Source organism: Mesocricetus auratus, unplaced genomic scaffold (assembly GCF_017639785.1).
Source record: "Mesocricetus auratus isolate SY011 unplaced genomic scaffold, BCM_Maur_2.0 Super-Scaffold_100008, whole genome shotgun sequence".
Taxonomy (NCBI): Eukaryota; Metazoa; Chordata; class Mammalia; order Rodentia; family Cricetidae; genus Mesocricetus; species Mesocricetus auratus.
The window spans coordinates 29,158,880-29,186,084 of NW_024429192.1; the positions used below are offsets into that span (position 1 = coordinate 29,158,880).

Sequence of the window (27,205 nt, forward strand, 5' to 3'; positions counted from 1 at the left end):
AGACGGAGAGGAAGGGAGAGAGGAAGGAAGGGAGAGAGAGAAAGTTCAGTTTTTTTAATTTTTTATTTTTTATTACTTTAATTTTAAATAGCTTGCTTCACATGTCAATCCCAGTTCCCTCTCCCTCCCCTCTTCCGGCAGCTCCCTACAATCCCCCCAGTCTCCCACCCCATCCCCTCTTCCTTCCACATAGGGGATATCCAGAGTCTGTCATTTCGCTCAGGGCAGAGTCCAGGCACTCCCCTAAGAGTCCAGGCTGAGAGAGCATCCCTTTTTGTGTTATGGACACACAAAGACCATTTGTATGCCAGGGATAAATACTGATCTACTGCCCAGGAACCCATAGGTTGCTCAGGCCTCCTCACTGACTCTCACACTCAGGGGGTCTGGATCAGTCCCATGCTGGCCTCGCAGCAGTCAGTCTGGGGTCCAAGAGCTCCCTCTTGTTCAGATCAACTGTCTCTTTGGTTTCATCAGCCCATTCTTTGCCCATTTGCTCATCGCTCCTCTCTGTGTGTCACTGGGTTCCATGGGTTCAGTTCAGTGGGTGTTTGCCTCGGCTTCCATCAGTCACCAGATGAAGGTTCTAGGATTGCATATAAGGTAGATGCCAAGTTGATTATCAGGAATGGGCATTTAAGGTAACCTCTCCACTATTGCTTAGCTTGCCAGTTGGTGTCATCCTTGTAATCGCTAGAGGTCTCAATGGTGCCAGATCTCTCTTCTAACCTATGACTTCCTCTATTATGGTATTTCTCGTCCTGTTCTCCCCCTATTCTACCCACCACTCAACCTTCCTGTTCCGCCATGACCTACTCTCTCCTCCTCTTCTACCCCTCTCTTCTTCCCAGCTCCCACACCCCCCAGCCCCCACCATGTTCCCAATCTGTTCAGGAGATCTTACCTCGTTCCTCTTCTCTGGGGTGCCATGCATGCATATCTCTCCTAGGTTCTTTCCTGTTTCTCAGTCTCTCTGTCAGTGGAATTGCAGACTGGCTATCCTGATCCATGTCTAAAATCCATATATGAGTGAGTACATACCATGTTTGTCTTTTTTGTGACTAGGTTACCTCACTCAGGATGGTTTCTTCTAGTGCCATCCATTTGCCTGAGAATTTCAAGATTTCATTGTTTTGTTTTGTTTTCTGGTGAGTAGTACTTCATTGTGTAAATGTACCACATTTTCTCTATCCATTTTTCAGTTGAGGGGCATCTAGGTTGCTTCCATGTACTGGCTATTACAAATAATGCTGCTATGAACATAGAGGAACAGGCGTCCTTGTTGTATGAATGTGCATCTTTGGTGTATATGCTTAAGAGTGGAATTGCTGGGTCTTATGGTAGATTGATTCCCGTTTTCCTGAGGAATCTCCATATTGATTTTCAAAGTGGCTGTACAAGTTGCCACTCCCACCAGTAGTGGAGGAGTGTCCCCCTCTCTCCACATCCTCTCCAGCATAAATTGTCCTTGGTGTTTTTTATTTTAGTAATATGGTATCTCAGAGTTGTTTTGATTTGCATTTCCCTGATGGCTAAGTACTATCTCATGTGTCTCTCAGCCATTTTAGACTCCTCTGTTGAGAATTCTCTATTTAGCTCTGTACCCCATTTTTTAATTGCATCCTTTGGTGTTTTGGAGACTTGCTTCTTGAGTTCTTTGTATATTTTGGAGATTAGCCCTCTGTCAGATGTGGGGATAGTGAATGTCTTTTCCCATTCTGTGGACTGTCTTTTTGTATTGTTGACTGTGTCCTTTGCCTTACAGAGCTTCTCAGTTTCAGGAGGTCCCATTTGTTAATTGTTGATCTTAGTGTCTGAGCTACTGGTGTTATGTTCAGGAAGCAGTCTCCTGTACCAATTCATTGAGGAGTATCTCCCACTTTCTCTTCTAAGTTCAGTGGTTGGATTTATGTTGAGGTCGTTGATCCATTTGGATTTAAGCTTTGTGGAAGGCTATAGAAATTGATCTATCTGCATTCTTCTACATGCCAATATCCAGTTATGTCAGCACTATTTGTTGAAGATGCTTTCTTTTTTCCATTGTATAGTTTTAGCTTCTTTGTCAAAAATCAAGTGTTCATAGGTGTGTGGGTTAAAATCAGGGTTTTCAATTCAGTTCCAATGTTCTAACTGCCTATTTTTGTGCCAATACCAAGCTGTTTTCATGACTATAGCTCTGTAATAGAGCTTGAAGTCAGGGATGGTGATACCTCCCGAAGTTCCTTTATTGTATAGGGTTGTTTTGGCTATCCTGGGTCTTTTGTTTTTCCATATAAAGTTGATTATTGTTCTTTCAAGGTCTGTGAAGAATTGTGCTGGTAGTTTGATGGGGATTACGATGAATTTGTAGATTGCTTTTGGCAAGATTGCCATTTTTAATATGTTGATCCTACCAATCCAAGAGCACGGGAGATCTTTCCATTTTCTGGTATCCTCTTTGATTTCTTTCTTTAGAGACTCAAAGTTCTTGCTATACAGGTCTTTCACTTCTTTGGTTAACGTTATCCCCAGATATTTGATGCTGTTTATGGCTATTGTAAAGGGTGATGTTTCTCTGATTTCTTTCTCAGCCACTTCATCATCTGTATATAATAGGGCTACTGATTTTTTTTGAGTTAACCTTGTATCCTGCCACTTAGCTGAAGGTATTTACAGCTCTAGGAGTTCCCTTGCAGAGTTTTTCGGGTCACTTAAATAAACTATCATATCATCTGCAGATAGTGAAAGATTGACTTCTTCTTTTCCTATTTGTATCCCCTTGATCTCCTTTTGTTGTTTTATTGCTCTAGCTAGAACTTCAAGTACAATATTGAAGAGATATGGAGAGAGTGGACAGCCTTGTCTTGTTCCTGATTTTAGAGAAATTGCGTTGAGTTTCTGTCCATTCAGTTTGATGTTGGCTGTTGGTTTGCTGTATATAGCTTTTATTATGTTTAAGAATGTTCCTGTTATCCCAGATCTCTCCAAGACCTTTATCATGAATGGGTGTTGGATTTTGTCAAAGGCTTTTCTGCATCTAGTGAGATGGTCATGTGATTTTTATTTCTCAGCTTGTTTATATGTGGATTACATTGTTGGATTTTCTAATGTTGAACTATCCCTGCATCCCTAGGATGAAACCTACTTGATCATGAAACCTTCCCTTGGCAGAGCAGAGTTGTTACCCTCCGCTCTCAGCTCCCCACTCTCTGGGAGCAGAGCTTTACTATAGCAACTTTGCCCGGAAACCTCCTGCCCAGCAAAACTGCTACAATGGGTGAACACCCCCAGCTGAAGAACCTGTCCTGCCAGAGCAGAGCCCATACACTAGGGAAGCCTTTTCCTGAGGCAAGGCTGTAAGCTGCTAAAGCTTATTACAACCTGTGGTAGTCCTTGGCTCCCGAGCTCCAGGATACCTTTCCATTTGAGCTGTGTAACACTCATTATTCTTCGACTCCCGAGTGCCAGAATACCTAACCCATTCTGATCCGACCAAAATGCCTACAGAGGGGTCCCAGCTGGACCCATGCTCACCTGAAACTGGGCACACCGGAGGGTGGGGTCTGGAAGGACTGACACCTTTCTTGTGTGGTGGATTCTCTGGATGTTGAAGCTGGGCACAAAAGTTCAGTTTTTTTAATTAAATCTATAGCATAAAATATATGATGTGAAAATTGAGGGAATTGGAAGGAAAGCAGAAATTAATCTGCCACATTTACCAAATAGGTTGCTGGATTTAGAGTAAGGATCACTGCATAGGATCACTGACCTTTCTAAAACTGTTTGCAAGGAGAATACCTAAGAACTGAAAGGGCTGCAATATTATCCCTCCATAAGGAATGGGTTCCCAATGTCCATTTGTAACCTAAGAATAAAGCCTGGCTCCACTGTTAGAGGTTCCAAAGACTGCCTTGGCCTCCTAGCTGGCACCCATATTCAGAGGGCTTGGTTTGGTTCAATGTTGGTTCCCCCGCTTTGCAACTAGGGTCTGCATGTTCTCACTAGGTCAGGTCAACTGTTTCTACGGGTATCTTCAGTTCTGTCTTGGTTCATTTGGTCATCTCTCCTCCCTCTCCACACCTGGATTCTGAGAGTATGATTCAGTGCTCAGCTGTGAGTGCCTGTTTCTGCTTCGATCAGCTACTGGGTCAAGGTTCTAAGAATGGTACCCAAGGTAGTCATCAATCTCATTAATTAAGGGGAAGGGCATCAAAGGCAGCCTCTCCAACACGGCCTAGATTCTTAGTTGGGATTATCCCTGTGGATCCCCTACCATTTCCTCTTTGCCAGACCAGCCCAGATATGGAAAGGAGGACCTGGGCCCTCCCCGAAATGATGTGATGGACTTTGATGATCCCCGTGAAGGGTCTCACTATCCCTGGAGAGTGGATAGTGGATGGGTTGGGGGGTCGGTGGGGAGCATGGGAGGATGGATATGTAAATAGGAGTGTTTCTAAAAATAAAATAAAAATGGGAAATACACACACAAAGAACTGAAAGGGAGGGCCAGCAAGCTGGCTTGGCAGGTAAGTGTGCTTGCCACCAAGCCTGTCAACCAGAATTTGATCTCTGAAACTCATATGGTGGACGGAGAGAAGTGATTCCTCAAAGTTGCCCTTCATATGTATGCCTTGACAAGCAGGTACACACACACACACACACACACACACACACACACACACACACACACTCACACACACACACAATTAATGTAAAAACTAAAATTTTTGAAAAGTTAAGAAAATGAAATGACACAAAGAGAAAAAGGAAGGAAGGGAGGCAGGGAGGAAGGAAGGAGAGAGGGAGGAAGATGAGTAGATGCCTCTGTGTTATTAAAACACATAACACATACAAGGATTTGGTGATGGTTCTCATGGTGCCTGTGAGTTCTCTACATCTCAGACCCTCTGTCCCAGTATTCTCTCGGAAGAGAAAGGAAACTTGGGGAGAATGTGAGGGGAGAGGACTTACTAGCTCTTGAATAAGACATCTGAGAACTGCACTGAACCAGCAAGGCAAATAGAGACACATCCAATGAAAAATTAATGTAAGGTCATTTATTTGAGAGTCTCCAATAAGTAAGATGTCAGAGAGAACCATGTTAAAGACATTTTGAAATACCATAGATGCTGTCATTTGAGAGAAACTTGTAGATACTATAGCACTGAGAAAATAGACAATTGTGGAAAGCAGCCAGGATGACTAAGCCCAGAGGACAGACTTCTAGCATCAGTGTCACCTGAAACCATGTCAGAATTGTGAATCTGAGAGCTCCACACTAGACTCCCTGAATCACAAACTCCAAAGTTTGGACCCTGGAATCTGATTTTGCAAGGTTTCCCTGTGATCCTGAGAGCCACAGAATTTAATAACTTCTGGTTTAGAATTTCTAGGAAGAATTTACATTTTTACTGTTTCTCTGGACTTAGTTACCTTATACAGGTAAGTGTTATGTAGATATAGAGCATCTTAGCTGCTCTTTACAGGTGAGCGTTATGCAGGTACAGGACAATTTCTCAACTCTACAGTGGACAATCACTAATCCAGATAGTGGATATTTGTGTTTTCTGGCATTCAATTTTCTTAGCAGCAATTGACTTCAGAATACCTGAAAAGTAAAATTAAATTTTGTACTGGTACCCAAACACAGGCAGATGGTAAGCAGTACAACAAATACATGATTATTCATATCCTTGTGAAATACTGATACAAATACTAAGATTTTAAATATGTTATCAGTCCAGTTCTAACAACAGGAACATTACCATCTTAAAGTAAATATATTGTTAATATATGCTCATAAAGCAACATGTGTAACTAAGAATAAAATCGCAGAATCTTCTTCCTGTCCATCCTTCCTTGAGATTCAAGTTGTCTCTAAAATTTATGGAAGACAAAGAAGGAGAGTAATGGGAAATAAGGAAACACTTTGAAAAATTATTATTAGTACTTAGTTGAGAATACTCCAATGACTTGTTCTTTCATTCTTGATTCAAACCCGGGGGCTTACACATGCTAGGCAAGTGTTCTACCACTGAACTACATTTCAAGCCCTTATTTGACTTCCAATAAAATTAAATCACAGATTGGAGCAACAATTATAAGCCATGGATATATTATCCTCCTTAAGCACCAATGTAATATAATCAATTCAAGGGTGATTTACAAGAAAACAACATTACTGTCAGTATGGCTTCCATGAAAAGGCTACTTGGTCATTGTTATAATAGACAATGTAGGGATATTTGACTCCTACTAATCTTATTTTGTCTTCTCAAACCAAATTAATTACCAAGTCCCCAACTATGAACATTTTTCTAAGCTTATAAAGTGCTGCATAGAGTATTATTTTACTTATTTCTCTCTATGTACCCTCTATACCATAGCACAAAATACATTACAAATACCAGAAACAATGTTCTTTATGTGACTTTAAATTAAATACAAATGTATTTATCATTTTTGAATACTACCTTTAATGCTAATACTACATATTGCAAAATACACAAGTATAAAATTAACATGCACTTTAAAGCATATCTTCTGCTGCAGACAAAGAGAAAAATGTAGAGATAATATGACTTTAAAAACAATTTCATTATCATTGGGATTTTGTTGGCTAATTGACTATTGTTTTATGTGAGACAATTTTAATAAATAATTTGAGAGTTTCCTTTTATTACTGTTTTCATTAAATTGCTTCAGAAAGAAAGTTCAGATTAACTCAAATTTTTAATGCAAAGAATGCTCTATAAAACCATGCATGTATTTTTTAAAGTGTTCTAAAAAGAAAAGTACTTGAAACTTTTCTGAACTATGTTTCCCCCTCCTTTGTTGCAGGTATTCAGTTTTCAACTATATTAACCTTTTAAACGAAAAAAATGGATTTTTTAAATTCTTCAGATCAAAACTTGACCTCTGAGGAACTATTAAACCGAATGCCATCCAAAATTCTGGTGTCCCTCACTCTGTCTGGGCTGGCACTGATGACAACCACCATCAACTCCCTCGTGATTGCTGCCATCATTGTGACTCGGAAGCTGCACCACCCAGCCAACTACCTAATTTGTTCCCTGGCAGTTACAGATTTTCTTGTAGCTGTCCTGGTGATGCCCTTCAGTATTGTGTACATTGTGAGAGAGAGCTGGATTATGGGACAAGTACTATGTGACATTTGGCTGAGCGTTGACATCATCTGTTGTACATGTTCCATCTTGCATCTGTCAGCGATAGCCTTGGATAGGTACCGAGCCATCACAGATGCTGTTGAATATGCCAGGAAGAGGACTCCCAAACATGCTGGCATCATGATTACAATAGTGTGGGTTATATCTGTGTTCATTTCTATGCCTCCTCTCTTCTGGAGGCACCAAGGAACTAGCCGTGATGATGAATGTGTCATCAAGCATGACCACATTGTTTCAACAATTTACTCCACGTTTGGAGCTTTCTACATCCCTCTTGTATTGATATTGATCCTCTACTACAAAATATACAGAGCAGCAAGGACACTATACCACAAGAGACAAGCAAGTCGTATGATGAAGGAGGAGCTGAATGGCCAAGTCCTTTTGGAGAGTGGTGAGAAGAGCATTAAACTGGTCTCCACCTCCTATACTCTAGAAAAATCCTTATCTGACCCATCAACAGACTTTGATAGAATTCATAGCACAGTGAAAAGTCCCAGATCTGAGTTGAGGCATGAGAAATCTTGGAGAAGACAGAAAATCTCAGGCACTAGAGAACGCAAGGCAGCCACTACCCTGGGATTGATCTTGGGTGCTTTTGTAATATGTTGGCTGCCCTTTTTTGTAAAAGAATTGGTTGTTAATGTCTGTGACAAATGCAAAATCTCTGAGGAAATGTCAAATTTTTTGGCATGGCTTGGTTATCTGAATTCCCTTATAAATCCACTGATTTATACCATCTTCAATGAAGACTTCAAGAAAGCCTTCCAAAAACTTGTACGATGTCGATGTTAGGCAAGAGGAGGTCTATTTTTGAAGGGTAAAGACTTTATTTATTGGGGGGGGATAACTAAACGAATGTAAAGTAATAAAACATTCAAATTTTTAGAGAAAATATATTAAGATTGCTAAAATTATAACAGCATAAATTTATTTTTAATAGCTCCAAGAAAATGAGATTAATTTGACCATCAGTCTAGTGTCATCAAAATTAGGAAATAATTTTTGCATCTTATAAATAATCTTTTGTCTATGCAATATGTCTAAAAAGAGAACTGGAAAATTATATATACATACTACTTACAATACTTTCCAGGTTTATATCTTACAAAAACTAGAGGAATTTTCAATTAACATATTTCCACTGGCAATTTATATATCAATCCATTGATCAACTAGTAATTCATAGAATAAATATTATTCATTGTAATACCTCTCTTGTCCCTTCTCCATCTTATTTTTTGCAAAAGGCAAAGAGAAAGTAATGGCAGCTCTTATTTAGCCTGAGTAGAGTAGACATGAAATTCAGTGGCTTTGGTATTATCCTCATATTTGGACACCAAAAATAACCAAACAGTGGGTTAAGTATAGTAAAGTATTTCAATATCCTGAACTTCTATACATTTGCTATCCTCACTTTGTTTAATATCGGCTTCTAGAATAATATCATCATAATCATATATCAGTATTTGAAATCAAAGCCCCAAGGGGAAGGTTTGTTATGCAATTATTGTATAATTATCACAGGCACTGTCCCTTTTTAAGGAATAAAACTTTAAACACTAAGTACCCTAAGTTACTCACCATAGCTATCACACTTCTAATATAAAATTTATTTCCTCTCTACTAATGTTAACAGCCCAGTTTTTACAATTCATCTCCATGTCTTAAGATTTGAACATTATTATTTCCTTCTTATTGTAAAAAATACAATGGGAAATATTAAATAATTAAAACTTTGCTTTGACAACAAAAAAGTCGGTTTTTCCATTTTAATAAGGATACATTTTATAAATCAAGACCATCTGAAAAACAATATTATACCACACCTTTTTTAGTTGCCACTTCTTGTACATTATAAAATATTCTTTTCTGGTGGAGTGTTTAAGAGTACATCACCTTTTATATATCTGTGAGACATTACCCTTGGTTTAGCAAATATCTAGAGGTGAGACTTTATATAAGGCAATGAAAAATGTACTAGATAGAAGATATAGGAAATAATAAAACATAAATTCTTCCATCAATGTAGCTATAATCTAGAAGAAGAAACAATGCAGAATTAAAACTATTCTAGAAGGTAATAAACAAGGATCTAGCAAATGAGTTATTTATATACTTGTGACAATGTTGAGAAAAAACTGATCATATCTGGTTGAAGATCACTGGGAATTTTTCATAAGCTGTATATCTGAAATGTGTGTCAAATAAAGCAAGATTTGGGCACGAGCAAATGAAAGGGCATAGTCCACAAGGTGACAACATAAAGAGTTCAGGCTTTGCCATGCAAGGATTGTGGCCCATGCCATGAACTTATTAGCCATTTAAGGCAACAATGGAAATCAAAGGTTTAAAGGGAAAAATGAATATTGGAAATGACTTTTAATGTCAGGAAAAGTAATACACTGCCAATTTTCTTGCTTCCCTTGAGTTATCAGTGATGATTTTCAAAATAATACAAGCTTGGAAGAAACCTAAAATGAATGGGGTAGAGGGAAAAAGCTTCTGCTCTAGATATGAGAGGCCAAGAGAGTGCTGGAGAAAATTGTCTTCTTGCTAGAAACCAAACCAGTAGTCCAGGCAATGGGTGATGACTTGCTAATCTTAATCCTGGCAATGGAAATAAAAGGAAGGAAAAGATAAGTGAAGATACAGAAGTGGGGTCCATAGATCTCAGCAAATACTGCAGTAAGACAGTAGGACAGGCTGAGCTCCTAAGGCCATCTTTGCCTGATTAACCAGCAGTATCTCTTGGTAAACAACGACTTTTGCAGAAGTGTGGAAATTGCAGATGTGCCCAAGCTCATAGGCACTATACTGTCCACTCCCGGCCTAAGCAAAGCTGACATATAACTGAGATTAGATGTTCCCTGGCCTCCGCTCTGACATCAGTCGAGGATCCCACCTCACTTTGTCCTCACACCACTCACTCCACCTCCACTCCCAGGCCGTGTGTCTCCCTATCGCTCTCTGCTTTCTTCTATTACCCTTCCGTTTGCCAACGTTTGATTCTGTGACTTACTCAATCAAAGACCTTCCCAAAGTCATTTCTGCACATCTCAGAAGCTTACATTGAGAAAACCCTTTTCACTGTTCGTTTGTTAGAGACAGGGTTTCTCTGAGTAGCTCTGGCTGTCCTAGAACTCTGTAGTCCATGCTGGCCTCGATCTCAGAGCACCTGCTTCTGCCTCACACGCGCTGGGATTAAAGATGCATGCAGCTCCGCCACCTGGCGGGAAAACTCTTAAAAGACACAAACCACCAACTATTTCAAGCAAAGTAAACCAAGGATCTGAGTTGGACCGGATGTAGAAAAATAGTGTCATAAGTGACAAAGACGTTGCATCTATCTCCTTTCAGAGCTCCAGGGAGAATCAAATTAACTTGCTCTGTGTTGAAGAGACATCATTTAATCCAAAGGGTCTGCGGCATAGTCCACTAACAGTTCATCTACATTTGAACCACATGTGAGGTTTCAGGCTTTGTCATCACTAATGAACAAGTATCAGTGATGTCCCTTCAACATCTTTAAATGGTGGCAATATAGGGAATGTCAACCTCAGATTTGCACTTCCTTTGCAATGTATGCAGAAAGCATTACTGTTAACTCAAAATGTGCACACTTTATCCTTTGAACAAAAAAATAAATAAATTCTAAGTAGCTAAAATCTGTCACAAAGGGAAAAATGCAATACAGCTGTTTGTTTACTTCCTAGTAGAATCTTACTATAGTGGCACCATAAAATCAAAGTTTTTATTCTATTAAGTGACTTCCTAACCCTCTTCAAATGAAAAATGCACTAAAAGCAAAGACCAGACACTGAAGGAATAAGGAAGTTAAATAAGTGGATATTAAAAATCAGTCCAGTATGCCAGTAAACATAGCCACATGCGGACTGTGTCTGAAATGGCATGTGCTTATTAAACATGAGCTTTATTTTAAGTTTAGTTTAAGAACATGAACTGTTCTGGCAACGGTAGTGCACACCTTTAATCTCAGCACTTGGGAGGCAGAGACAGGAGGATTTCTGTGAGTTCGAGGTCAGCCTGGTCTACAGAGTGAGTTCCAGGACAGTTAGGGCTATGACACAGAGAAACAAAAAAAGAATATGAACTGTCTGGACCAACATGTTTTATTTTGTTTTGTTTGGTTCTTTTGTTTTGTTTTACAAGACCCATCACAAATATCCAGTTAGTGAAAAATGATGAGCCCATCTTTAAGAACAGCCTCCTTTATGAATTTACAAAACAATTCTTACTTTGGCTTCACTAATTTTGATTCCTTAGCTGTCTGCACCATATGCGTCTTCTTTGCTTACATCATTATGTCAATAACAAATTTATTCCCTCACTGTAGGCTAAACCCCATAGTCACAATCTCCATTTAATCGTGTGCCTTTTGCCAAAAGTTTTTAATAGAAATAAGTTGGAAAGTAATTTAAATCCAATTGCTATGAAATGTGCTCGTTTGTTCTCCCGACACCATGAAGGCAGACATGATCACAAATTCATTGCTGATGATGTGTGTTTTGCTTGAGGTATGAAATCATTTTCTTGTGAATGTACAGACTTTTTTTATTTCTAGGTCAGAGAATCTGGTTTCCTAAATTGTGCAGTTGAAACATGAATTTTTTTCTTAATATATCCCAAAGTCCTTCAAAAATAACTCTGCTTACTTTAAAATGCATCCCTATTAAAGTAGCTTGCCCCAGATATATGCTTCTACTGTCTTCCTCATAACCAAGTGATCATGCTCAGACCTTTACCATAAAATATTTCTGTAATCAAGTTAATATTTTTGAAATAAATAAAGTATTTTCTAAGGACTTGTCTTGGTCTTATGAATCAGTTGACTTCCTTCCGTTGCTTAAAATGAGGAACTTCGCACTGAGAGAAACATTACCTAACATTGTAATAATGTCTGGCTATTGATATGGAACACTTTCTCCAAAGCCTAGAGATGCTTAAAATCTACCCAGGAAAGTGGCATTAATAATATTACTATTAATAATAGAACCTCTGACTAGGATAGTAATCATGAAAATTCCCCTTTAAGAAAAAGACATTATTATTTTTACCAAGAGGAACAACACATCACGTCTGGGCAGTTTTTCACTGAACCCTGTGTTACTGTCCATCCTGGTTTTTTACTGTGCACAGTCTCCACTTCTGCAGGAAAACTAAGATTGCTCCTCTGCGCCGTGTATTATGTTAATATCCCTAAAGATACACTCATTGTGCATGGCAAAAATTCACAATTGATGTGTGGTGTCATTATTACGTAATTATATTCTGTGGCTGAAGTTGTTGCCTTAAAGTTCTCCCACTTCAACAAAGTTAATAAAAGGAAACCATATTCATCCCCATCCCTCCACACACATACATAGTAGCTATTTTTCCTAGTACAGTTGGGCTTGGCTATGAGTAAATTCTTACCCTAGTAGAGACGATAGGACTGTACAAGTATGTGTCAGCGTATCTTTTGCAAAGCAAGGCGCTGTTAAGAAGATATGAGCTAGGGGGAAAATCATCTTAGCTAAGGATACTGTTGAGCTTGAAGATGAAGTAGGAAGCGAATCGAATTTCTTTCAAGAGAATGTCTGGTTTCAGATTTTTACAACATGTGTGAATAAACATCACCTTTGGTGCTTGTTACAAAGGCCAGCACATCACTATGTGGATTCAGACCTGATCCCATGCACTCAGAACTTATCTCAGATGACTTCAGTGAAAGGGGAGCCTGGGGCTTCAGTTCTGGCCACCAGTGTTAAAGACCCCAGCTCATTAAGTATGAAACCATGACTATAGGAACTGAAAATGAGATTAGTCTACCATTTTAGTAACAGACTATATCAGAATGCAAAAATTGACCTCGCTGCTACTAATGGAAAACTGCAGAATTTGAGGTCAAAACCGAAAATGTTGTAGAGGATAACACATTTAGCTAAGAATAAAACATATGTGTTCTCAATAAGAGTGTTGTTTAAATTCTCTAGGGCACAGAGTTAATTCTTCATGACATAGCAAGCAGCTTTTTGGACACATGATGCTATATACATTTAAAAATCTGAAGAGGCTGAATCCGAGTCCCCATTCTTCTGATAACCATGAGCCTGAGCAGTCCTCCTTTTCTCTGAGTAGGGCTGAAAGGATAAGGAGATGGTGAGAGATAGTAAGCTCGCTCAGAGGCTAAAGGACCACTAAGCGGAAGTCACCATTATCATTCCTCTCCGTGTTAACGCTGGATTGAGGGAGAGCGTGTATTAAACATGCAGACCCGCAGCGGGAGCCTGTGAATCTACAGAGACACAAGTCAACAGCACTGAGAAACTTCTTGCTCTTCTAGAAGTACCGTGCAGAAAGATCCCACAGCCTTCCCAAGCACACAAAGGCCACTCCTGCCAGACTGCCTCCTTGCTCTGTTCTCCCATCCGCATTGCTACCGTCTTGTCATCTTCTTACCTGTTTTATCTTTGCAGAAAGAAGTAGTATAATCTGTCTCCCCTATTAGAACCATAACCACAAGTACCCTAGCATTGGTTCTCTCTGTTAATACATTCAGAGATGACTTCCCGTACGCTCCAGGATGATGGCTTTATTTTTATACATTAAACAATTCAAAGAAATTTTCAATTGAAATGAGAGTTCTGATGATTAAAACAAAGTTGGAAGCCTAGATTTCAGCTCTCCGTGATTTAAAATACTATTTAACTGTGTGAAAATATTAATATTTGAAGAAAGTAGTATTGTCTCTCCTTTGCTCCTTCCAGTACATACAGACTCTACTATGGCTTTTAGTATTGACATTAATAAGAAAAGAACACTCTACGAAGCCTTGTCTCCCACCATCCTAACAAATGCTGCCTGCTCAGGTGTGGCCCCTCTCTCCTGTGCCCTTACATGGTGAACATTGCTTTTTCAGCCATTGTCTTCCTCCTCAAATGCCCTCTGCTTCCTTGCTGTTGAGCAATACACCCTTTAAAGAACACACGAAATTCCAGTTTGAAACTGACTTCCTACTGTACTTAAAGCCAGTGACCCACATTATTTCCAATTATTCCGTATTTTCTTTAAATCTTCCAACTTCCCTCATGAGCATTAGCTTTCCACTTTAAGTTGCTTAAGAGACCTGTGCTCATTTCTCTGTAGGGTTGTGGGGATGCAGGCTTGGTTTATTTGTCTGGTTTTGTTTGTTTGTTTGTTTGTTTGCTTGCTTTTTTGACCCAAATCTCTCCACGTCACCCTAGATGTTCTGTAACTAGTACTGTAGACCAGACTGGCCTCAAACACACAGAGATCCACCTGCCTCTGCCTTCTCGATGCTAGGATCAAAGGTATGTGTCTCCGGGGCCATCACACGTAGATTTTATTTTTCACATGGTCTCACTACAAAAACCCAGTGGGCCTCAAATTGGAGATCCTCCTGCCTGGGATTGCTGGCAGGGGGGGGGGGGATTGTAGGTATTTCCCATATACTTCAATGCTGGCCTCCTTTCTAAGCAAGCCTGGTTGGTCCACTGTGCTGTGTGTTCTGGTAACTGATTTAAACTGTCAAGCTGCTTTCTTCTTCTACATCTAATGCCTTAAGCTGTCCACTGACCCCCAAACTCATGTTTTAATTATATACCCCAATAAAGGGGGAAGAAAAGATTAATGATAAGTTAACAATATACTATATTTCTGATTTTACTTGTGTTTAGAAATGTGAAACTGAATTCAACAGCGGTTTTATGTATTAAGATTGATTTTATTTCCTTTCTTTTAATCTCTCTTATAAGTTTATGGGTTTAAATCCTATCTAGTCTATCATACTAACTTTAAAAAATACCTGCAGTCATAAATTACATGCAAGCATAGGAATATGATGTCCCTAGCTTTATTAGTATGTCATCTGTAAAAGGTTCCGTTTGAATAACTGACTTCTCTTGTCTGTACTTTCCATTGACTAATTTTTGAAGTAAAGTTCTAAGTGTGCCATTAGCTTAAGCTAAAATTTAAGTTCATTTTCTTTCTTAAAATCTTCCCGTTATTCAATGGGTACTTTAATTTTTTAAATCCACAAAAAACAGTTACATTCATTTTAATAACTTTAATGCCAATTGTTCATGCTATAGAAAATGTTCATACATGAATTGTCACAGCCTATCAAATAAAAGAAGCTGCTCGATTCGTCACTGTCATTAAAAACAATGATAAATAAGTATATGCTGCAAGCTCATGCCGCTTAGCCTAAAAGACAGGAAAATGTGAAATAAACCATATTCTTTAGATACAATGTGCCAGGTTTCACTTATGATTTCAAAATATCCTGTAGTGCATTACTGAGAAATCTAAAAGGGGGGAGCAAATGGCTCATTCTGTAAAGTGCTTGCTGCAAAAGTGTGAGGACCGGAGTTCAATTCTCAGTACACACATAAACAGGTAGGCATGCTCGATCCCATTTGTAATCCCAGGGATGGAGAGAAGGAAACAAGGGATCTCTGGGGCATTCTGAACAAATAGCCTAGACAAGCTTATGAACCCTGGCTTCTGGTGAGAGATACTGTCTCAAAAATCAAGGTGGACAGATCCTAAGGAACTGACCTCTGGCATCTGTATACATATCATGTTTGCGTACACACACACATCACGGCTGTTTGGTTGATTTTGTTTGTTTTTTGAAAAAGGGTTTCTCTGTGTAGTACTGGCTGACCTGGAACTAGTTCTGTAGACCAAGCTGGTCTTGAACTCAGAGATCCACCTGCCACTGCCTCCCAAATGCTGGAATTAAAGGTGTGTACCACCACCACCTGTGTAGTTAGATAAATATTTATGTTTTTTTTTTTTTTTGGTTTTTCGAGACAGGGTTTCTCTGTGGCTTTGGAGGCTGTCCCGGAACTCACTTTGTAGACTAGGCTGGCCTCGAACTCACAGAGATCCGCCTGCCTCTGCCTCCCAAGTGCTGGGATTAAAGGCGTGCGCCACCAACGCCCGGCAGATAAATACTTAAAAAAAAAAAATGTAGACCAGCAAGGTGGCTCAGAAGATGTATAATGCCTGACAGTGCAAGCCTGATGACCTGAGCTTTATCCCTGAACCCACAGAAATGCAGGAGAAAATAAACTCGAGAACACTGTTCTCTGATCTCCACATGTGTCCCGTGGCCCGTGAACACACACACCCACACACACATCCACACATCGTGTATGCCTATGCCCACAATAAAAATTAGTGCATAAAATGAAAAAACTTTAAAAAGTAACACAGAAACCTTCAAAGAAAAAAAACTGATGTTCTGATTGCAGCTTATAGAGACTTGAAGCATCTGAATGGTGCTCCACTGTATCTGTGGTAATCTGAGTGCAAGGGAATCTTCCTTAGTTAACTGTAGAACCCACAATCGCCTTACCTTCCCCTGGCCCTTTGCCTTACCTCAAGAAAATTAAAGACCTGGCCTTTGAGTTTTGAAATCTCAATTTAGGACAAATACAATCAATTTTCCTGAACAACAACAAAATACACATTAGTAAAAGCGGTTTTTTAAGTAGTTACTAGATAATATTCAAGCACATCTGTGTTGTATTGTGAGGACCAGGCTTACAAAAGCACTTTGGACTATAACGACATTGAATTACATATTCAATTTTGGAAAAAAGCAACGTCCTTGGCATTCCTTCCCCAAAATATATCTTGATAAACAACAAAGGTAGAAGTGTTGGCATTTAAAAGGAAGCAAAGAAAAGGTTATAATATTAGCTAAATATGTTTTGCATGTCACATAGGGGAGTGTTTTCATTCATTGTTGAGGAGTACATGTATATCCATGTTCTGGGGAAAAAAATTAGGTCCAATATTCTCAGCTATTCCCAAATAGCTGTGAATGAGTGACTGGACTTTCTGGAGAAAAGTAATACTGCTTTTGTTTGGTCCCCTTTCCTCCCTCTCTCATTTTCATTCTAGCTTCCCTCCGTGTTATCTGGCTGTGCTTTAGAGAGCGACTCCTTGGAGATTTCAGCCACTTCACTGCTACCATGATAAGCAGAATCAGGATCCAAATGTCTGTTCCACTTCAGTCAACATTGTACACTCAACCGCACCTGCCCCCTTGAGTTGCCTTGGGTACTGTGAAGTTCAGCAGAAGCCATGGGCTTGTGTTTCGTGAAAAAGAAAAGACACAGATATTGGGGTTCAGTCTGAAGATCAGGGAGAAAAAAAGCAGCCAAGCCACCAGAGAGCTCTTACCTCTAACAAGGCTGGGGCATTCCTATTCTCAACATGGCTGGAGAATGAATGCCTCCTATCTTCAGTGTGGCTGGAGAATGAATCTTGATACTGACCACTGAAGGCCCCACTCCTATCTTTTATATTCCCCTCTCATGCTGGGATTAAAGGCATGTGATCCCAGTGCTGAGATTATCCTTAAGACTGGATCAGTCTTGTGTAGATCTGGATGGCCTTGGAATCACAGAGCTCTGTCTACCTCTTAATCCTGAGTCCGAGGGTTAACGGTGTGCACCACCACCTCCTAGCTTCTGGCTGCTGGGGTTAAAGGTGTGTGTCTGCCTGATTTCTATAGTTTGAGGCTGACTTTGCTTTCTGAATCCTCAGTCAAACTTTAATAAATCATACATAATGTATCACCACAGGCTTAGACCTTGGAGCAAGAGCAGTCACAGGAGCACCTCTCCTGCCTCAAGTTCCTTACCGTGCTGAAAGCTCAGCTCATGCAGAACTAAAAGGAAAAGGCCACGTGGTTTATTTTCTTCTGCTCATCTTCGTGGTCATCTTTTATGCTACACAGAGATGCTTTCTGTTGAGTCTACAGAGTAAACTGTGTTTTATACTTGGGAGATTGCCTCAACTCAGTGTAACTTTGTGAAACAAGTAAAACTGGAATAACATGTTTACCTGTACAAGTGTCCTTACCATGTTTGATACTACTTCAAAGAAAAAAAATCTTTATAGGTTGTGGCAGTTTGAATCAAAATGGCCCCATAAGCCCACATTAGGAGGTGTGGCTTTGTCAGAGTAGGTGTGGCCTTGTTAAAGGAAGTAGAAAGTATGTTGGGGTGGGAGCCTCCTTTGAGGTCTCAGATGCTCGAACCAAGCCCAATGTGGCACTCTCTTCCTATTAACTGCAGATCCAGATGTAGAACTCTCAGCTCCTTCTCCAGCACCAGGTCTGTCTGATCAATCACTAATCAAGAAATTGCCCTGCAGGCTCCCACAGCCAGATCTTCCAGAGGCATTTTCTCAATTGAAGTTCTCCCCCCTTAGATGACTTTAACTTGTATCAAGTTGACATGAAACTATCCAGCACAGGAGTCAATCAAAGTAGAACCTTTCCAACTAAACCTACCCCCAAGGAGGGTGTCATTTCCTTTTATTCAGGAATAGGATATACAGGATGGATGTTTCTTGTGTTTTTTCAGCTATTTTGGGGAAGAAAAAGATAAAGGATTTCTCATCAACAAATCAGGAAATAGGATTTGGATTGCTTTATAAAAAAATACCTGTAATCCTAGCCCTGGGAATCTAGGTCAAGGCTAACCTGGTCTGCACAGCGAGTTCAAGACCAGTCTGGGCTGCACAGCTAGAACCTGTCTCTCAAAACCAAAAACCAAAGAAACGAAGTGAAACACCCTGCTATAAAAATGATCTTTTTCACAGGTAGCTTCATTTTAGATAATTATGACTCAGTAATGCTATTTGTGGAGGATAAAGAAACCATGGCAAATGCAGCTATTGTTTAAATTATCACCATGTGGAGAGAAGAAGAGGGGTAGGAATTTGGAAAGCTGAGCAATTGTTTTCCCCTGGGGGAGAATATAATTCTGAGTGTTGGACTAATGTGACAGTGCACGAGGAGAACCAGATTGTCTTGTATTCTTATTCAGCAAGTCCTATTTGTCTAGAAGAAAGCTCTAGAAGTTTCAGGGAATAAGAGCTACAAAAATAAATTTAGCTACTTTATTTTCCCTGTCAGTCTCACACTTATTTTTATCTATTAAAAAAACAGCCACAACAAAAAGAAAAAAACAAAAAACAAAACTTCCTTGCTGATTTCAGATAATGTTAGCATTAATACTTTGAGGTTTAGGCATGAAGTAAAGAATTGGGTTGCCACTTGCCGCCCTCTACTGACGAATCTAAAACTCACAATGAGATTCAGAAAAAAAAAAAAGAGTTCCCATATGAAGTCATGCATTGTTTAACAGTGTGGAAATATTCTAAGCCTTAGAGTCTAAGGTATGGACAATGTCATCATACAGTTAACAGGATGCATTTACACCCAACCAGTGCACACATAGGCTGTGTGGTACAACCTATTGCTTTTAAACTACAAAGCTTGCACGGTGTCAGAACTGTAGGCAACTGTAACACAATGATAAGTTCCCATCCAAACATTGAAAAGGAATAACAAAAAGATAGTTTATTTACTCAGGGGTAAGAATGTTTCAACTCCAATGTAATACTATGAAGATACCTTTGAATGTGCCGTCCATTGCTAGCAGGAGCCTCACCATGTGGTGTGTGATAATATTGCAATGCAGGTGTGTATTTGTGAACTTCAAGAAGAAATTTTCATGAAACTGCAAAGTATTTCTATGTCTGCTGCATTAATATCATGTGACTCAAAACTACTGCCCGGTAGGTGATTAAGAAATGAAGACAACTCCTCCCCCTTAGGAGTTTATAAATAAAAGGAAATTAATGCTGTAATTGAGATAGAAGTTAACCATTGATTTGGTTTTAATTTTTAAACAACAATTTGATGTATTATACAATCTAGTTCTCCCCCTCCACACTTTGTTACGTCCTCATTCTGTTTGCATTAGCTGGCTGTCTCTCAGTCAAGGTAATTTCCCTAGAATAAATTTAAACATTGACTTTTCAAGTTAAAAAAAATCCTTGATGCCAGAAGATATGCAGAGAGATATTAGTCTCATTCAAATTCTCCAAAAATTTATGTACTCTCTCATACATGGATTTAGACACGGGGCAGGGCACTGCCAGCCCACAATCCCACGGCCAGAGTCTGGGGTGCAGGGAGGACCCTAAGAGAGATATGCATGGTAACCCGGAGAAGGGTTATGGGATGAGATCTCCCTAATTGGATTGGGGGTGGGAGAAGGGGAAGGTAGAAGGAGATGGGAGAAAGAGAGGGAGAAAAGAGGAGGAGACAGGAGGACATGGGAGAGCAGGAAAGTTGAGCCAGGGTTAAGAATAGAGGAGAAAAGGATGGGAAATACGATAAAAGAGGGAGCCATTATAAGTCAGAGGAGAGATCTGGCACTAGTGAGATCTACAAGAATGACACCAACTGGCATTAAGGCTACCTTAAATGCCCTCCAATGATAATGAGAATGATGACTACCTTATATGCCATCCTAGAAGTCTCACTCAGTGACTGATGGAGGCAGAGGCAGACACCCACAGCTGGAAACCGAATTGAACTCCTGGAACTCAGTTGCAAAGAGGAGTGATGACCAAAGGAATCAAGATCAGGCTGGTGAAACCCACAGAAGCAGCTGACCTAAACGAGGGGGAACACATGGACCCAAGACTGATGACTGAGGGGCCAGCATGGGACTGATCCAGACATCCCTCCCACCAAACCTGGGTGACAGAGGAGGCCTTGGCAATCTGTGGGACCTTAGAGAGTGGAGCAGTATTTATTCCTGGCATACAGATGGACTCTGGGAACCCATACCATGTGGAGGAGTGCTCTCTCAGCCTGGACAAATGGGGAAGAACCTAGGCCCTTGCTGGGATGATGTGACATACTCTCTGAAAATCCCTCATGGAGACCCTTGCCCTCCCTGGGGAGCAGAGGGGAGATAAAGTGGGGGTAAAGGGTTGAGAGGACTGGGGGATGGGGGAGGAGGGAAGGGAGAGGGAACTGAGAGTGACATGTGTAAAATGTTAAATAAAAAAAAAATAGAGCCGGGTGTTGGTGGCACACTCCTTTAATCCCAGCACTCGGGAGGCAGAGGCAGGCGGATCTCTGTGATTTCGAGGCCAGCCTGATCTACAGAGCGAGTTCTAGGACAGCCTCCAAAGCAATACAGAGAAACCCTGTCTCGAAAAACCAAAATAAAAAATATGAAAAAACAATTCTCCAACAACTGAGTAGTCAAGATTAAAGGTGGATCACGGAAAACTCCAGAAGGGATTTCAGGGCACGACAATAGTTTTGGAGACTCTTTCTTCCTGAGACCCTGTGCATCTAAGAATCTTGTATTACATGGATTTTCTATTTAAGAAGGACATGAAAGCAGTTCTGCAATATGGCTGTGTAATGTATTGAAAGCATTGAAGGCAGAATCTGGTACAACTCCGCTGAGTATTCTGGCTTGTGACAGCGTGAAAGGATGCAAAGGTCAGAACAGGAGCAAGACTGAGAAAAAGACACACATGCCAGCTGCCCAGGAACAGCCATTTAAGATGCAAGCCGTCACTAGATGAAGCCGCATCCTGGTTGCAAACACATCTTCATACTGACGTCCAAATGGAAAGAGAATCCCTGGGCACCATGAGAAATGAACTACTTTTCAAACATCACACTGTAGTGAGGACCATCAATAAGAAAAATGAGCCTATCTCCAAATCTAGAATGGAAAAGTTTTAGGGAAAGCACATCTTCAATTTGAGGACTTCAGGAATATTAAAATAATAAAGTTTATCAGAAAAAAATGAGCTTTTGCCTTCAGACAGAAACTAAGATTTCACCCAGATGCTAGAAATGCATGCTACATTTTCCACAGTAGCCCTGGGGTTAGAAAAAAAATACAGTAAAAGTCTCTGAAGTTTCTGGAGACGTCTTGCGGGGGCCAGACCTTGTCATGTAAGCATCTCTTCACCAAACTTACTTTCTGATCATGCTTAGTGTTGTAATGTGTCCTCTTCTCTTTCCATCCAGCAATGCTCTTTGCCTGGACAGTGTTCCCACTGTAAGCTAGCACCAGAACAGTGTTGTATTGATTTTGGATCTCACTGGTAGTAGATCCTGGTTGCCTGTGGACTATCTACACCTGCTCATTAACGTGAAAGGAAATGAATAAGCTAGACGGCTAAAGTTCAGATGGGAAACCAGTGTTTTAAGAGAAATGAAGACTTGAAGTCAGATAGTACTGTCAAGTGTGCCTTGCCATTACTGGAATCGAGCTAATTTTGATGAATACTCGCTATGTAGCAGTATATTTCTAAGACCCAACTTAGAACTTCTGAGTCATCATTCGTTAACACAAAGCTCTTTAAGTCAGCCTTGCTCTTTTTATTGTTGCATTTTTAAGTGTTTTCATATATTCTTTTCCCTTTTGAACGCCGTTGTCACTCTCAATAGTTCTGGATTTTAACATCACTAAGAAGAGTAGGAAATCCAAATAGAAAAACAACAGGAAAGCCAGGGGCACACTGGTAAATGAAGACGAAAAGGAGGGAGGAGAGGGCAGACAATGACAAGGGGAGGAGGAAGGGGAAGAGAGAACAGAAGGGTAGAGGAGATGTCTCAAATTAAAGTAATACTTTTTATGCTTCAAGCAAACACTGTTATTTGCTGCCCCTTACTGGTAAAATAATAAAATTGCTAAATCACACATTCAAAGTATAGTTCTTAGTTCTTCACGGAGGGCACCCACTCTGAAGGAAATAGGTCATTTCCCACCAGGAGAATTATAAAAGACCATCTCAAGTAATCAAATGTCATGAGGAAGAGTCACTCAGGAAGGCATATTTCTAGCCCCTGTCCAGATAACCTTAGAGAAAAGTTAAAAGTACTAAAAGGCAAGTCCCATACAAGGCTCTTGGCCCCTCTTGTTCAAAAGCCTAAAACTCGATATTGGCAATTAATGTTGTTAATTACATTTCATGACAAAACAAGCTTGCTTTATTCATCTTTGGAAAAGTGTCTGCTAGATACTCATGTCTGAGTAATCATGGTTTGGCTGCCAGTCACTCTGTCAAGTTGAAAACAGCCATCTATGATGAGAAACAGGTTGTTCCGTTGCAATTCAAACACTAGGTCAATTGATTTTCTAAGATAGTCGCCAAACGATCTATTATCCAGCAAAGGAGCTTTATACCCACTTTTCATGGCACAAAGCCTCAACAAGGAGTGGGACAGGCAAAGAAAAATACCTCCATAGGTGTGTTAGAATTACCACACTGCTTCAAGGAAGGATGCCCGGTGGCGGGGTTGGTTGCAGTGTGGAGAACTAGAACTTCTTCCTTGGCCTCTCTTACGAGTCAGGGAATTCTGGCTAGCAAGTGCTGATCGTCTTGATCTCTCCCAAGAATGAATTTGGGCATGAAATGGTCACAGCTTTTTCCAGAGAGTGGCACAAAACCGTGGGTGATTTCCATCGGTGTCAGTGAACCAGGCAGATCCTAGAGCTCTTCCTTAAGAGAAGCACCCTTAGGCAGTATATGTAAAGAGTCTGCTTTTTGCCAGAAAAGATTACAAACTGCAGAGAAGATTACAGACAAGGAAAAAATTGGTGAAAATCTGGAAAGCAAGGCAAGATTGAAATGGAAGTGAGTGAAGAAATAAAAACTAGGGAGAACCAGGAGCAGGCAAGACAAACAACAGAGAAAACAAATAAATAAAAATAAACTTAAATAAAAATTTGTACCAGCAACAGGATGCTTCTTTGAAGTACTGTGTGATGCCTCCTGAAAGTTGCCCAACATTTAAAAGAACAAGTACATAGGGTCTCAGGGTCTCTCTCTCTCTCTCTCTCTCTCTCTCTCTCTCTCTCTCTCTCTCTCTCTCTCTCTCTGTCTCTCTCTCTCTGTCTCTCTCTGTCTCTCTCTCTCTCTCTCACACACACACACACACACACAGAGACAGAGACAGAGACAGAGAGAGAGAGAGAGAGAGAGAGAGAGAGAGAGAGAGAGAGAGATCAGAAAGGGTAGCCCTGGGAAGAGAGCTATAGTCCAGCAGCAACTCCTTGAAGCTACACTGCAAATTGCAAACTCCCCACTTTTAGCTGTCCAGAATCCATTTCTGCCTGAGGCCTGGAGGAGCTCCTATTGCTCCTCTTCCCTTCACCATAAATGTTTGAAAATATACTGCCTCAGCCGGGCAATGGTGGTGTGCACCTTTAATCCCAGCACTTAGGAAACAGAGGCAGGCAGATTTCCAAGACTTCAAAGCCAGCCTGGTCTACAGAGCAAGTTCCAGGACAGGCAAGGCTATACAGAGAAAGCCTGTCTCGGGAAAACAAAGCAAAATAAAACCCAAAAAAAAAAATTTATAAAGAAGAAAAAAGAAAGGAGAAAAGAACAGAAATGGAACAAAATACACTGCTTCATTTTTTTGTCTCTAATTTCATCCATTACATCCCACTGAAAATAGAAACAGTCATCAGTGGCTTCCTAATTTAAAACAGCTATCAGTTTTACTATTTTAGGTCTCGTGTTCCTACTTTATTCCCAGAGACATGTTTTCAAAAGTCCCATCCTCAGAACAATTTCCCCTGACCACATGAATTGAAACACGCACTGTCACTCTGCCACTTTGCCAACATTGTCCCTTTGGGGGTCCTATTACAGAGCATTTCAAATGCTAGAGTCCTCAGTGCCCCACCGACGCCCCCATGAGCCCAGAAATAGTGTCCCCGCGAGCCACACTAGAAAACCCATAACACAGTATGTGCCAGGAGCAGTACAAACAAGGTTCTCACTTCAACAGTAGGGTTTATCCAAAGCATTGACTTGCTATGAAATCATGAACTTATGAACATAAAGACCAAACTCTTTTTCAAGCAACATAAAGCTTAGAAAATATTTATAGGATTATAGAAATATCCAACATTCAACAAAGTCCAATTTTCCAATACAAATCATTAGGCATGGGAAAAACATTAAGTGGCCCGATATGAAAATACCTTGTTGGAGCTGGGAGGTGGTGGCGCACGCCTTTAATCCCAGCACTCGGGAGGCAGAGGCAGGCGGATCTCTGTGAGTTCGAGGCCCGGCTGGTCCGACAGCCTCCAAAACAATACAGAGAAGCCCTGTCTCGTAACCCCCCCCAAAAAAAAGAAAGAAAAAAAAAAAAGAAAACACCTTATTGGTGTCGGGGGTGTGCTACCATGTGAGCCATCCTAATCTTGGTGGTCTGTGCTTCCCTCCACCCAGAGGCAAGGTGTCATCCGGGCCCAAGCTGCTGTCTATGTCCATGTCTGAGTCTGTGATACTGCTACAGCTGGGGTCTGTGTTAATGTCTGTGGCCCACATCACCTCAGAGGACCTTGGGAACCCCCGTGATGGAATAAGAGGGCCATGGTAAGGTGGCCATGCCCTTCATTGGCCCTGAGACAGCTGAACCTGGCCCTCCAGGGTGCTGCAACAATACAGTTGGCCCAGACCCTCATGGAAGAGCTGCTGCCCCTCCCACTCAGGAGAGAGGGCTCAACACTTGCAGGGGAGAGCTGGCCCTGATGGCAAGGGCAAAGGGGAGCGGGCTCTGCCCCTCACCTGAGGGGGGCATTCTGAACCGACCAGCTCAACTACAACACTGGCCCGCAGCAGGGCCTGGGGTGAGCCCACCCTAGATATTTGCCCCATCTAGGACCTACTGAAGCTCGTAAAAGGGCTGGTACTGAGGAAAGATAACTGTGGGATCTCCATGATTCAGGGCAGCCTCTGGATATCTGAGAGGAGTTTCAGTGAGGATCCAATGACGATGGTGTGTCAGAAACCAGAGACTTTGAATCAGACCAAGGACTCATTGCAATAAACATTTGAAAATAAAGCCGATAGGACAAAAGGGCATACTGTGTGACACACTGCTCCCGATGCCACCAGGATGAATGAAGAGGTATTGGAGAGGCCGGAAAGATGGAGGAGCTAAAAGGTTTTTTTGCTGTTGTTTTGTTTTGTTCTTTTGGTCTTTTGTTTTTCTTTTTCTTTTTGTTCGTTTGCTTGCTTGCTTGTTTTGGTTTGATTTTTTTTTAACTTTCATTTGTGGGGATGCTGCAGGGGGAAGGGGAGAATTTGAAGGGACCCGGAGGTGAGCAGAACTGGGGTGCATGGTGTGAAGTTCCAAAGACTCAACAAAGAAATTATGTTAAATATAAAAAAGAAATATTGCTAACTTTTTCCAAACTATTTATAGACTGTGCAGGCCCAGATCTATAAAGCTCAACAAAGCCAAACACAAGAAACAGAATGAAAACTACACCAAGGCACATCACAAGTGGGCTGGGGCAATCTTAAAGTGAGTAGACAAAAAAGACACAATAATATTTGGATATGGTGACACATGCCTGTGACAATATGAATGCCAGCTTGGTCTATAGAGAACTTTGGGCCAATCCAGGCTGCACAGGGACACTTGTCCCCAAATAAAAATATTAACATATTTACAGAGGTAGGAAATTTCATACTGGCAGAAACAAAACAAGTAAAAGACAAAAGAGCAACAATCTCAAGCTATAAAGGAACAACAACAAAAAACCTCTTAATTTTATGCTGAATAAAATTATTATTGAAATAAGGTTAAAGACATCTTTAAACATACAAAAGCTGAAAGATGTCAGCATACCCACACTATCAGAGTTATGGAAGGAAAGCTTTCAATTAGAAAGGAAAGATGATAATAAGTTCCACACCAAGACACCTAGAGTCCTGGAAATACCAAGTATGTTTAGTGAGTATACATGCTTTCCTATCAGTTAAAGCTTTTTTTGTTTGTTTGTTTGTTTGTTTGTTTTCGAGACAGGGTTTCTCTGTATTGTTTTGGAGGCTGTCCTGGAACTAGCTCTGTAGACCAGGCTCAGTTAAAGCTTTTAAGATAAATAGTTTTAAATAAAAATAGTCACAGTGTGAGAGTGAAGTTGGCAACATATAAAAAAGTGAAATGTTTCAGTAATATAAAGGTCAGGAGAGGAGGCTGTAAGACACATAACCATGAGGATTTATGCTGTACTTAAAATAGCATAATGTTGTTTAAAGGCAAACATGATGATGTAAAAATGTATAGGGTAGCCGGGCAGTGGTGGCACACACCTTTAATCCCAGCACTCGAGAGGCAGAGGCAGGTGAATCTCTGT

At 40.6% G+C, this 27,205-nt stretch overlaps 1 protein-coding gene across 2 annotated transcripts in view; it reads left to right on the forward strand.

Annotated features, from left to right (window-relative positions):
• Htr1f (5-hydroxytryptamine receptor 1F) overlaps nt 1-11,992 on the forward strand; it is a 116,182-nt gene extending 104,190 nt beyond the window's left edge. For both annotated transcript variants that reach the window (XM_040750599.1, XM_040750598.1), the window contains one exon: nt 6,820-11,992. In XM_040750599.1, coding sequence (XP_040606533.1) covers nt 6,861-7,961 — 1,101 coding nt within the window. In that variant the 5' untranslated portion in view covers nt 6,820-6,860 and the 3' untranslated portion in view covers nt 7,962-11,992. The remainder of the gene's footprint in view (nt 1-6,819) is intronic.
• The last annotated feature ends 15,213 nt before the right edge of the window (nt 11,993-27,205 follow it).